General features: G+C 40.6%; 1 protein-coding gene across 1 annotated transcript in view; it reads right to left on the bottom strand.

The window, feature by feature from the left end:
• Positions 1 to 1100: 1100 nt before the first annotated feature.
• LOC106859824 (retinal guanylyl cyclase 2-like) overlaps positions 1101 to 13801 on the bottom strand; it is a 38203-nt gene continuing 25502 nt past the window's right edge. The window contains 5 exon segments of the mRNA XM_014887342.2: positions 1101 to 1533; positions 1536 to 1600; positions 10623 to 10708; positions 11752 to 11846; positions 13150 to 13248. Of these exon segments, the coding sequence (XP_014742828.2) occupies positions 1463 to 1533; positions 1536 to 1600; positions 10623 to 10708; positions 11752 to 11846; positions 13150 to 13248 (416 nt within the window). The 3' untranslated portion in view covers positions 1101 to 1462.

Genomic DNA, 13801 nt, shown 5'->3' on the forward strand with positions numbered 1-13801 from the left:
ATATTAACTCACCACTAAAAAAGCAAAAGCTTATTTTACAAAACCAGGTGCCACAGAGTAAAAGCTCACCATTAAAGAGCATCAATGAATTTCCCTTCTGTTTTTGCTTTTTTTATGCTTCAAACAGATATTACTTTGATAGTGCACGTTTTATACTTCATACATTGAATTAGTTGTGAAAATACTGTGTTCCTTAACTCTGTGAAGTCAGACTCACCTTGTTTCATAAAGATATTTTCAATATCCAACAGAAGTTTGCCAAGAGTCTGTTGATTCTTATTTATTATCTGAATGGTAAATATCTGTTTTGGTTGGTCTAATGAGAACAGTTCAAACTGAGCTTGAGAAAGGTCTCAGTGTTCTCAGTTAACTCCTTCTGGTGGAAATACTGATTAAATTACCATACCCACTCTTCTCTGCAGCTTTGCAGAAGAGAAAAGAAAACTCCCAGAGGGTTTTTAGGAGCCAGATGTTGAACAGGAGTAAAAAACTTGGGAGAAGAAGGGCCCAACACCAAAATTATTTGACTTTGAGGAAGTGTGCTCTGGAGGAATTGCCTACAGGTCAAATGTTGACCCTTTACAGAAAATCTTCTACCCACAGGACAAGTGGCCAGAGACTTCTTAAGACACTTATAGACAAGTGCCTTAGAGACTACTTGGAAATTGGAAGGGAAAAAGAGTGATGGGTTTTAGGCTTTGCACTGCTTTAATGATGTTCTCTTCATTCCCTCAGCCCCTCTTTCACAGGAAAAATGTTCATATTTTATTAGTTCTACTCAGCTAATGGAACTGCCTCTCAGTTTTGCAATATCTTGGCATTCCATTTTCATCCTGATTTGGGATGAAAAGTGTAACTGTTTTATATATCCTGTCTGTGTGTATAAAGCAATAAAAAGGTTCTTGCAATTTAGATCTGGATTTGCAAATATGACATATTTTGACATTTTGAGCAGAATCTCATTTTGGCATTTGAAACAAATATTGATTCATACCAAACTGTTTCAATTCAAAACTGTTATTTCATTTTGAAAATAGCATTAAATTGGCATTTGCAGCTGAAATGTCAATTTGAAAGAAAATATTTCAGCTTAAGTTGACATACAGGAACAGAACATTTTTGATTCAAAATTTCTGTGGGGGAGTAAAAATATTCTTTGTTGTTGTCCAAAATGTTTTCTTCTCAATTGCACTCATTTTCATGAAACTAGACCTTCCCACAATAACAAGAAAACAACTACTTAATGTAAAACTGCTCCCCCAGTGCACCCCTTCCCCAAAACACACACATATACAGCTCTGAGCTGGTGCCCAGTATCACAAGAGACGATGATCAGGATTCATCTGCCTGCTCAGGTTTACCCTCAGCAAGAGCTAAGAGGCTTCTAATGGGGAGAGTGAGCTCTGTTGGATTGGCTTCAAGGCATCCCTCCTGATCTTACTAGTTCTTTGTCGTGTTCTTCTCAGATTTCCTCCTCTCCAAAACTAATTCCAGCCTCCTTCATGCTTCCCAGCTCTCTAAAGTTTGCTTTCTTAGTGTTCTCTTTGTGTCCTTCAGGACAGATTTTAATTTCCTGGTCAATATGTCTGGCCAGTTGTGGCTGCAAAACAGAGAAGAAAAGAGGAGTTAGCAACTCTGCTCACCAAGGCATGACTTTTCATTCAGCATCATTTTGTGTCAGCCAAAGCAGAAATGTTAAATGGTGGAGTTGAACTGGATCTTTTGCTGTAATACTTCATGAGTTCATCAAGCCTGGTTTCTGGGCCCCCATCTGTTGGTGGGTGCAAATTCATTATAACATAATAGGGTTCTCAGAGACAAAATAAACATCGAGGACTTGTAAGAGGCCAGAAGCTCAGCAAATGGCAGGGCTTTAGGAAGATCTCAAGTCTAAAACTGCCCTGTCATGGACAAAGCATCATATGGAATAAGATTTACTGTGTATAATAGAAGAAAATATAATTCCAACTGTTGTAAATCAAAAAGAGCTAAATGCTGATCTCTACTAATAACACCATTGCTATTATATAGAGATTAGACAGAAATTGTTAATAAATAGTTGTATATATACATAAATGTATGGTTTAAACATTGCACACCATCATTGTGTGCAATGAATGTGCAATTACTTCAGAATAGAAATATATGTTAAAAACTGACTACATTAAGCAGGTATCCTGTAGAAATAATACAAAGGATAATGGTTTCAAACTAAAACAGGTTATGTTTAGACTAAATATAAGGAAGAAATTTTTTATAATGAGGATGTTCACTGCAAGGGGGATTAGACTAAGTGACCTTGAGGGGTTCCTTCCAACCCAAGCTGTCCTATGAGTATATGATTTTATCTGCTGGTCAGCTGCACCTTGCTAGCCAATGGTTTGGTCAGCAAGCTGTAATTGTTTGGATATTTACTGTCTTTCCCGAGAAAGAAAGAAAGAATGACAAGAGATTTCCTGTCACTAAGCTGAGTTCATGGGATGAGAGGTCAGAATGCAAGGAGAGTCAAATCCTTGAGGAAAAAAAAACCCTAAAAAAACCCCCTCTGTGTATTCTTTTGGGTAGTCCCAGGCTGTTGCTTTAGTCTGTGCAGGATACAGGATATACCACCTGTATGCTTACACATCTAAAAGTCAGCAGAGAGCAGTACAGATTGTACTAAGATTCACATACAATGGGTCCCTCCATAAATGCAGCCACTACCAATCACATTGGGGTGAAATCTCACCCCTGAGAACTCCACAATGACTTCTGACTGACTTGCATGGGGTCTAAGTCTCATCTACAAACTGAGACCTATCAATGGATCCTAGGGAGTCACTGACCTCACTGTAACACAATTCTCTGTTGTTATTTTGAAGTGAAAGAGAGAAATCCCTTTCTCCTTTTCAGAGGTATTGTAAGGTGCTATGGATGGGATTCGTCTGCCCAGCAGCATTTGATGCCATGGTTTATTCTACATAGTCTTCAGCTCTTATTTCATCTACCAGCCTTACACAGGTGTCTGTGACAGCCATGGTGCTCTGGGCTGAATCCCACTTGCCTGAGGGGGTTAGAGGCCCATGTTATGATCACAGACCACAAGACATAAGATAAGGGTCACTAATGATGTAGCCCAGACATTTATGTTCAGGTAACTGGAGGTGCACTCTGGTGTTCCTCACACTTTGCTGAGTGTTTTTATCAAGACCCAGTCAGAACCATAATTTCTCTTTGAAATCAAGAATACATCAAGGACAGCAGAGTCCACAGCCACTCTTTCAAGGTTAAAGAATTGACTCCTGACCAGGAGAAGCAGAGTCTTGACCTTCCTCGAGACCCCAGGCCAGATGAATACTCTAAAATACATAATTACTCCAAGATGGGGATCCCTATTGTACTGCAGCTAGAACCCTGTGGGACTGTCAGCATTCTAGGGTCCCAGACTAATAGGACCATAAATTGGATGAATGAACTATGGATCACTGCATCTGAGATCCTTGTATAATGTTCCTTTATTACCATCAAGGAAAAACAAGATTATTGGCAGCATAGTCCCTTTCATCAGAAGCATCTAAGACAGATTAGCTGGAAACATCACTAAACCACAAAGCAGGCATATGGGAATAAGTGGCTGTTGAGGACTTAATTGCCTTCATTAAAAGCTTCCTGCACACAAGAAGGATTGAATTAGGACCATTGAAAAGATCCAGGTATGAATGTCTTATTGATTTTTCCACTATTTTCAATAGATTAGGCCAAGCTGACTAATGAGGACCTTCTGTTCTCCATAATATACTGCTGATCAGCCTGCTTCAGTGTGGAAGTCTGTGTCTGTGGGTGACATATGGGCTAAATACTTATATATCAGTATTTGTGCAGGTTTGGTCAAACAGGGCTAACCCAAGTGTGAGATCCTCTTTGTCTCTGGCCTTGGAAGATTAGCTGGTACCCTTAGGTGTAAATCAGCAGGGTGGTCTTCTGTGCCTTGGAGCTTGTATTTAGCAGTGGGTGTTCACATACAGCAGTGCTTATGCAGGTCTCTTCAGATTGTGTCCCATATTAAAATAATCTTTTAAATGAGGATTTTCTGCCCTTAGGTCCTTGATAGGGAGAACTTCAGACAAAAATTTAAATATCGATTAAGAGAGATAAACCAGCCTGGTAACACACCCTGAATCTTTAAAAGATGTATTTGGGAAAAAGGAACACAGCCAACAGTTACCTGCTGGGTTTTGTCTGTGTGAGAAAATTGCATGGAGCTTTAGTCTTCGTAGCAATCTATCAGCCTGATATGTTGTGTCTTTATAACCAGCCTATATCTAGGCACTCTGAGCTTTCATCCACCCCTCCTTTTTTAGGGGAAATGAAATACACATTACTCCGGAGGAGTTGAGCTGAAGCACTAACACTGTTTTTAGAGATATTATTAAAAATCCTGCACATACATCATTTTCAGAAGACACACACCTGTGCAAGTGTGGCTGTGCATGCTTCTGTGCCAGCTTTGCTCTGATAATACCTACTTGATCAGGTCATGCTCTCATATTCCTCTAACTTCCAAATTCCACCCAAACAATAAATCCATTCTCTCTTGTACCCATCAGTACTATAATGATGAATATCAAAGGTGCATCCTGTTTCTCATGAGGTATAGAATTACACTTGGCAGGAGATGTACATTGCACAAAAGCAACAGTAGGCAATTTGGATTTTTCCAGGCTTGAACTCCAGTTTTATCTCTGTGTTTACCATGTACTGGGCTCTTCCTGGCACCATGAACATCAGCATAGAGTAGATTGATAATACACTGCAGATAAACATAGTAATGTCTTTCAGGAATTAATAGGATACTAGGTTACAAATTCACTAGGAAATCACCCAACAAGGCTACAGCTTTGCTGCTGTTCCAAGCACCTCTTGAATGAGACATATTAGAATAATAACATATAAAAAAAATTAGAAAAGGGGAGAAAAATACAAGGAAAGGGGGAAAAACGACACTAAAACCAGTAAAATACAGACAAATAACACACAAGCAGACACTAAACAGCAGAGCTACATGGGGACTGTCCTACAGCTACTACCTCAGATCTAGGCCCTTTTGCCAAGGAGTTTTTCAGCTTTCCTCCTTTTGAACTCTGCAATTTCTTCCGGGAGTAACCCATGAGCACTATACCTGCAGTGAACAGGTAGGCCATTAGAGAAAGAACCAGTTCAGTTTCATCTGCAATAAAGAACAGACTGTAATGGAGACTGAGGGAAAGGTAAGTGTCTTCTGGTGAGAGAAAGGAAAACAAATATGGATCTTGGTTCCGGCTTTATTAATTCTTCTCTTGTACCACTTAACTTACTGCAAAGGATGAGGTCAGCTAATTAAATTTTAAGTGTCCAGAGAGCTCTTGGCACTCTTAGACACTTCTGCCAGGACAAGAGTAATGTCATTGTTGATTGAAGAGTACAAACTATATCTTTATCAAGGCTGTTTCCAGAATCTATTAAATAAGATGAATCCTGGGAGAATGATTCCATTATTCTACTGATCCTTTCCCATATTCATTAAAGGGAGGAAGAGAACAAAACAGCAGTGAAGACCTTGCATTTGGATAGTTCAGTTCCTGCTTCAATGCCTTTTGATCTTCCAGGGATGTTGCTTTCAGAAGCTCTCAGCTCACTAAGCTGTGGGCACATTTCCTGGTGGAAATCCTGTTTAAAGTCCCTAGAAGAAGCCAGTTGTCTCTGAGTGCTGAACACAAATTTAACAGCCTTTCCTGAGGGAGATTAGAATCAAGTTTCAGGTCTTTGGCCAGTTCTGCTCTACAAATGGAAATGCCTAGACAAGTTGTCCTCCCATGTCCTATCTATATCCTCAGCTCTGGGGACATGTTTCTTCTTTTTAGAAACATTGATCCCTGTTTATAAACTTCCTCATGAGTGATAGTGCCTTCAGGGCTGGGTCCCAAGGACAGGGAAGCCAGGAGGATATAATCCTGATGGGTTCAATGAGGAATGACTTCTGGGAATCTACAACTCAAGTGAAATTTAGCTCCTGGCTATTTTTTTTTTATCTGCAATTGAGATGTCTCCATCTAAGCCAAATATCTTGGGTTCTATCATGAGCCAGTGGAGGGAAACTGGTGCTGCTGGACCACAGCAAGAGCTTATCCCAAAGCAAAAGATCAACACCAAGAAATGTCTGTTTCTCTGCACTGAATCTTGAAAGACACGCAAGGTGACCACATCAGATGGAGGTAAATAACTTTTAATAAGATTAAATCCTACCTGTTGGATGGAGAAAAGGAATCTTTGTGTCCAGACCCTTTATGGAAGAAGCAACAAAATTCAACCACACATGGGTGAATATCAGGGGTTTGGTTTTTGATTCCACCTCCCCTAGAGGGGAGTGGAGGGGGTTGCTGCCTGTGCCTGCACCACAGTGCAGCAGGTTGTGACCCACAGAAGGTGAAGGCCTGGCCAGGGAATTTGGTGATCAAGCACGGTATCAGAATGCCTGAGGTCTACCTCCAGACACAGCTCACACAAGTATCAAATAACTGTTTGGCAGTGACTTGACTTTCTTCCACTGCTCAACAGCAAAAAGAAAGATCCAGTGTAAACAGAACTTGCACATCTCCTGAACTCACAAATGTCTGAGCAACTGGAGAGGTCTGGTTCTGCATTATCCATCCCAGCCTCGGGCAAAACCCTTCTTTTTGGAGACAGCTGTTATTTTTCCAAGGTCCTCTCTTCCCATCACCTTGTTCACAAAACCAGCAGGAGAAAATCTGTGAAGTTCTGACTTTGCTTCCTTTCTGAACACTGCATTTAGGGTTTCTTGCTATTAGTGCGAATTCTGTAATATTCCAGTCAATTCTCCCAGAAACTTCAGCTTGCTCAGGAAGAGCTTGTTTAAATATAAAAGCTGGTGCAATGACATGATAAGTCAAACAGTCTTGTTGAAAGGGAGATGAGTCACCAACTTTCATTCCCTTTCTCATCCTCCATCAGATTTCAGAGAAAAAGTCTTTCTCACTGTCATTATGCCACAGCCATGATCAGAATATTTCTTCATTTTGCTGTGGTGTTAGACGGTCAGAAATAGTTTGAAAAGAAGGGATTTTGAGTGTGAAGCAAAACACATCTGTCCTGACATTGCATGATGAAGCCTATGAGACAGAGGATGCTTTGATTTCCCTGAATAGCTCTTGTTAAATGTTATATAAAATTTATTTAGGAAATATTTTTATGCTGTTGTATAATTCCAGCTATGGGAGGACAACAAGAGATTTTCACTGCTGTTTGGTCTGCAAGCTCTTTTATTTTTAATTTAAAAGTGCATTTGATGGACTTCAAATAGGAGCCCAAGTGGAAATGCTTTCACTTTTCTCCTCAGAAAGACACATCAGCAGCAACAACAGCACTAGTGACTCTCTCTCTAGATCCATTCTACCAGGGTGCTCCAACACAGACAAAGCAATGACAACCTTGTACCGGGTAGAAGAACAAAACATTTTGTCCTAATGAGTTTTTGTTTTCCTGGCTCATAAAAAGGTGTTCTCACTTGGGGTTGGGAGATGGATTCTTTAAGCATCCCTTCACTGTTTTGCACCTATTTATTATCTCAGTGCTTCCTCCAGGGCTGGCCCTCATGCATTTGAGGATGAGAGGGCCCCAAGACTCTCACCTATTCCTGGCTGCATCTTTGGTCTCCAGTGATGTCACACATCAGGTTGCACTTATCACTGTGGGTGGTAGTGGGCTAGAAGACCCATCAACCCTTCTGGACTTAAGACTTACTGCATGAATTCATACAAGGTAAGGGATCTGGGTTTATGTAAAAAATCAAAAACTCTCATATGCTCTTTACCTAGGTATTGGGTTAATGGTTAAGAGCCTTTGAGAGGATCTACAATATGTATCTTTGATGAATTGTATTAATTTATTTCCTCCAGTTAACTTTTCACAAACAATTTAAAGAGAAAGTTTCTGAATAAAACTACCTGCTGGGACAGAGGACTTCTGATGCTTTCAAACACTGTATTTAGTACCAGAGAAAAAAATTTCTAAATCAGGATGGTAAAAGTTGGAAATTCAGAAGACCAAGAATGTCACTCATCTCCTTGAAATGGCAAATGAAAAACATCCTTGCTCTAGGTTTTGTTCTGGTTTGGGGTTTTTTTGGTTGGTTGGTTGTTTTTTTTTCTTTCTGAATTTCTTTAGCCATTGAATTTTTCCTAGTGTTAGATACTTTTTCTGCACTTTGCAAAATGAATCTGAGATTTAGTCCAGGTCAGGCTTGTGTCTGGTAGTTTTGTATAACATCCTATCTTTTCTGCTATTTTTGGACAAGATGAGTGCTCCATTGGAGTTGAAAATATGCTGCCTGTCTCAAAGTATAACAAGATGCCAACTTCAAATATCCCATGTTTATATACTCACAACTTTGTGCTTTTTCCTTGTCTGATAATTCGGCCCCCCAGACAGTCACCTGATGTACCCTCAAAGAAATTTCACAGCCTTCCTTTAAACCTATCTGACTGGAATCTCAAAATATCTATCCTACAGGTAGTCTGCTGCTTGACTGCTTGACACGCTTGGTTTTGTCTTCATTTTGTCTCTTAATTTTGTTACACATTCTCTATGTCCAGTCTGCCACTATTTCCTATGGCAGTACCAGGTGTATGTGTAGAAATCTGCCTTGAAGCAAAGGCAAGTCTAGAGCAGCTATAGAACTGTCCTGCACTGTTCTATGTCATGCAAAATTAACCCAAAGCCCCCATGAAAACCAGGTAAAACTGAGATTTGACCAGACCAAGAAAGAAGGATTTATCCTTTGAATAGGGACTTCAATAACTTCCACCCATATGATCTGACCCTTAAATTCATGGTCCACAGGTTTGCAATTCCATAGCACAAGCATAAGACCAAGCATGATGTACTAACTTTGACTTAGCAGGAAACACCTCTCAGCATGGCCACCACAACTGCCCACTTGTAGATGTTTAGGCTACTCAAGTCACAATATAAAGCATGAGAAAAAAACAAGTCCCATAGACCTCATGGTAAAGAAATACCCAAGAGAAGATAAGGTGCCTCAAGACAGAGTGAAAAAAATGAGTAGAAAAGGAATTTATCAGTATTTCCTTCTTCAGATCAAAAGCCTGCAAATCAGGAAATCCCTGTGGAATTATATGAGGCAGTGACTTGAAACCATCATATTGGCCAACTAGAGAGAAACAACTTTCAGCCTCTTGATCTTGTGCCAAAACATGAATCATCAAGATAAGACTGGAGAACAGGACATAATGAACTGCCTCATGCATAGGCTGTGCTGTCTGGTAGCAGCACAACCTACACATGAGGCAGTTCTTCAAATATTTGCTTTGCTTTAACATCCAGTTATTTCTTTCTGTATCTCGACATTTGATTTCTATGGGATATAAGTTTCATTTTGCCCCCTCGCTAGGACAGATACAGTTTTGTGTAACTATATTTTTCCCCTCTGATTATTGCCAAAATCACTCAGCCACTGCATGACCTATGGGGACAGAGATACTGTGAAAGAACAATGAAGATCTGGGCCTTGGGACATGAGCAGATCACCTCTGTCTCTGCAGGGTTATGGGTGGACTCTCCAGAGGTTACACATGGATGCTCAAGATCTTCTGATCCTGAGTATGTGGGAAAACGGGGAGATTTTTTAATTTACTAAGATGGAATGAGGCCATACATAGAACGACATTGCTCTGAAATCAGAGCTACATTAAAACAGACCTTGTTTGCTGTCAGGCATTGATCTCTGAGGTAGCTACTTTAGGACCTCAACAAAACAGGCATCTTGCAAGGGCCAGTGGAATCAGACCCTTCAGCAAGCATTTCTCTTTATTGTTTATAAAGGGAGTCAAGGCTGACTGTTTTTAATGTGGGTGACCACACTGTTCTTGTCAAACAAATCTGACTCCTGTTTTTTATGTCCTGACCACAACATTCTTTTCAGGCATACAGCAGGTGACAGCTCGACAAGGGAGTACTCTTTTTGCAAAGTGAGGCATTGCAAAGTTAGAAAATGTCTTCATGAATTTTGAGTGCTCAATCTTTGCTAACCACCATCTGTATGGAGGCAACATCATTAAATCTTCAATTACATAAGAGTGCCATAAATTTGTAACACAAACTTTTGTTATTCTTCTGTTAGAATGAAAGGGACTGAAAGGGAAATGTTTATATGTTGAAAGAGGTTGATGTTTTCAGCAAGAAATTGATGGAAGGGGAGAAAAATCTTGAGTGTCTCCCTTACACTCATGACACCAGAGACCTGAAAGTGTCCCTACCCATGCGTCTCTTATAAGCACACAGAGCAGGAAGGAGATTTAGGGAGGAACTCCTTGGTGTTCAGTCTCCAAGGGAGTATAGGGGAGAAGCAGCAAGTCTCCATGTCACTTCTTGGGAGCTGTGAATAAGGAGAGGTGCTGAAGGAACCGCATTGCTTCTGACTCCCAGTACTATGCCTGAACATGCAAGTCACCTAATGAATAAGATATAGGCTTTGCAAACAGATAACATGGACAGACAGATATTCAGCCTGTGAGCTCCAAAAGAGACCTTTTAATGAATGCCTCGGACAGTGATGAAGTCACACTTACCCTGGCCTTATTTCAGGAGGTTTAGGTAAGGGCTTCTGGAAGCCTTTTTTCCCAACCAGCCAATATGTCTCTTCTACTCCTTTACCCTAAAAAAAAAGCAAAAATCCAAATAAGAAGCAGCTTTCTGACTACCCTCTGCTTGATATGTAATTTCCCTTACTAGGTTTCTCTGGCTTCATACATATCCAGAGACAGACCATGTCTGGAAGTCTTGGGCTGTCTTTCAGTATGGCTCAGGAATTATTTGAGTTTCATTTTCCTGAAAGAAGATATTAATTATCCTTGTTCCAACTGTCATTTACAAATTACCCTCATCGATCTGGGTCATTGAAACTACACAGCTGAACAGAAATTGGAAACTACAGGATCACTAATCATCTTATTTGGCAGAAGCAGCATTATTAATTGAGAGATTTTACAACTCATTCTGAACTTAGTATCAGAATAATAACTTCCTCTCCCACCACTGATGATTTAGCTTTTAAGCTGTGATGCATCTGATGAACTGTAGGCACCTACATGAGAGTCAATCACCCTTGACTGAAGAAGGGGAGGAAAACTGACATTCATCTTCACATAAACTAGACCCTGAAAGTACTTCAGGTTAATAATTTCCCAAAGGGCCAATTTATCCCTACTAACTATGTAAAGGCTTCTTTCCACTGACTAAGCCTGGAATATTTATCCCAGATCTCCACTTGCAGACATATGAACTTGGATGATTCCACTTGTCATGCAAGATTGTTGAGGGACCTGAGGCCATATTCAGACATTTTATTCTAGGTATTTAAGGCAAGCAAAGCTCCTACTTCTGTCTATTGACGATGTAAGGGTAGAAATTATGTTTGAATTATTTAGAACTGTCTCAACTGGACATTGAAAAGTAGCAGCTTCTGTCTAGCATGGACTAAATAGACTATTATATAAATATATAGAGCACATATAGCTGATTGCTTGACCTCACAGTCCTTCAATAACCACCTAATGTATTGAAACAAATGAAAGGGACAATTTTGGAATGATTCAGCTGAAGATTGGTGTATGAAGGTCAAAAAAGATCTTAACATAAAAATTCCTCAAGCAAGATATCTCCCCTGTGAAGTGTTTCACACAGCCCTGGCCTTCTTACCCTCAGTTCTGTTTTTCCCCTGGGTATGATTTCATAGCCTTCATTCAGACTCCGAAGCGTATCCACTGTACTTTGGCTGACATGAATTCTGTAAGCTGGGAACAGAAAGCAAAGCAGTTGGATCATTGTACTGCACACATGCTGCAAATTCCCCACTGCTTCATCCTGACAAGGAAAAGTGCTCCAAAGCAGGAGTGATCCAATTCAGGTGTGTGGCTGGTGTAGCTGTGTGGTGCTCCTCTACCTAGAGTTTAATGCTGACTGCTGGATCCTTCCAGGCAGGGCTGTAAAGAGCACAGGGGGAGAGGAAATCTACCCTGGGGGCTTCCTGGAGAAGGATACCAAATACACCCAGTGTAGGAGTCCATCTCTTCATAAAGATGGTAAGTGGTCTTCCAGTAACATTGTCAGCTAAATTGCTGTTTTATCTATTGCCACAGTATAACTAAGGAATGAGAAAGAAATGCCCTGCTCCAGACACCAAACATAATTTGAAAGCTGGGATGAAGAGCAGAGAGATGGAGTTTGCAAGGGAATATAAAAAAAATGTGGCTATGCATGTAGATACGTCTGGATTTTTAGTAATTTATTCCACACAGAGCTGCCATTTAGTCTATGAACAAAAAGGGCAAAGGTAGAGAACTTTACTGAATTCCCATCTTCCCCAGATTGTTTTACGGCCACTGCTGGAACTCACTGTTTGTGTGAACAAACCAGGAAATATTTCTAAAACATTTCCCCCCAAAATAGTTTTTGTTTTTGTTGTTGTTATTGTTGTTGTTTGTTCTGGTTTTTTTTCGTTGAGCCTTTATTTCTGTTTTGTCAATCACATTGCCATCCCCTTTGAAGGATGGGGTATGAATTGATTAACTCTTTTTCCATAATAATAAGAAAGAAAAAACATCAGTTTGAATACGTAGAGGAAGACCACACAGCTATGAGTTACATTTCCTGAGAGACTAACCTACAATTTTCCTATTTATCTATATGCATTTCTATTAATGTGTAACAATGTTTTTGTACCCGCAGTGCTCCTGCTGCCTCCAGCCTCAGTGGGACTTTCTATGTCCATGGGTATGATGGAAGCAATGCCCACATGGGCTCCAAGCCTTGCTTTGTACTGGTCATGAAAGATAAATGCATCATTTTACTGTGCAAGAACAGCTTTGAATTAAGGGTTCTTAGCACTGACTTGAAAGCAAGATCCAAACCATATTGGAGGAAAGTAGGGCAAGACTCATGTTGGTTTTGGTGGATGGGATTCAAATCAGAGGGTTGCAGCTGAAAGCAAGGTCCTAAAGGATGGCCTACAATGGCAAAACTGGTGCCCTCTCCTTCAGGCTGCTTTGGGTTCTGCCTTTTGACTTTCCCCTTTGTGTGAGGGTCCCAAATACTCACGCAGGCCCGTGGACTCCATTCTTGACGCCGTGTTCACCGTGTCTCCAAAGAGGCAGTACCGAGGCATGGTCAGCCCCACCACGCCGGCCACACAAGGCCCTGAAAGACACAGCAGCCACGTTCCCTGGATTCTCTGACAAACAAATCTCATCTTCTCCTCTGACACTCAAAAAAACCTACTGGGAATACAGAAGGCTTTCTCAAGATCTCATTGGCCGTGGTGCTTGCTGCAAGCAGCCAAAAGTTAAGCATTGCTCTGGATTTCACACTGGTGTTTCATGTCTGAGAAAGGCCGTGTGTGGTAGGCCCTTAGTTCTCCGTCATCTGGGGGAAATTTGCTCAGAGTTCATGGAAACTCAAGGACTACTGTAATCTCATTTATAAAAGGTCTTTTTCCATGCGAGAAAACGAAAGTTTAGATGCTGTGACATGCCCTGTAATTTGCTGAAACAGGATTAAAAACTGTTGGGAGTGCAGAGGTGCTGGAAGCACTCGAGACCACCCTGTGTCCCCTCCTTGGAAAAGAGGACACTGTTAGCTGGCCTGTCTAGTCAAGACCTGTTTTTTTCCCTCTATCTCATTCTTTGTACAAGAACCATTCTCTTCCTAAGTAGCTTCCAAAGAATTGTTTCCAAGTTGTCAGGGAGAGGTA

This window comes from Sturnus vulgaris, chromosome 2 (assembly GCF_052056855.1).
Source record: "Sturnus vulgaris isolate bStuVul1 chromosome 2, bStuVul1.hap1, whole genome shotgun sequence".
Taxonomy (NCBI): Eukaryota; Metazoa; Chordata; class Aves; order Passeriformes; family Sturnidae; genus Sturnus; species Sturnus vulgaris.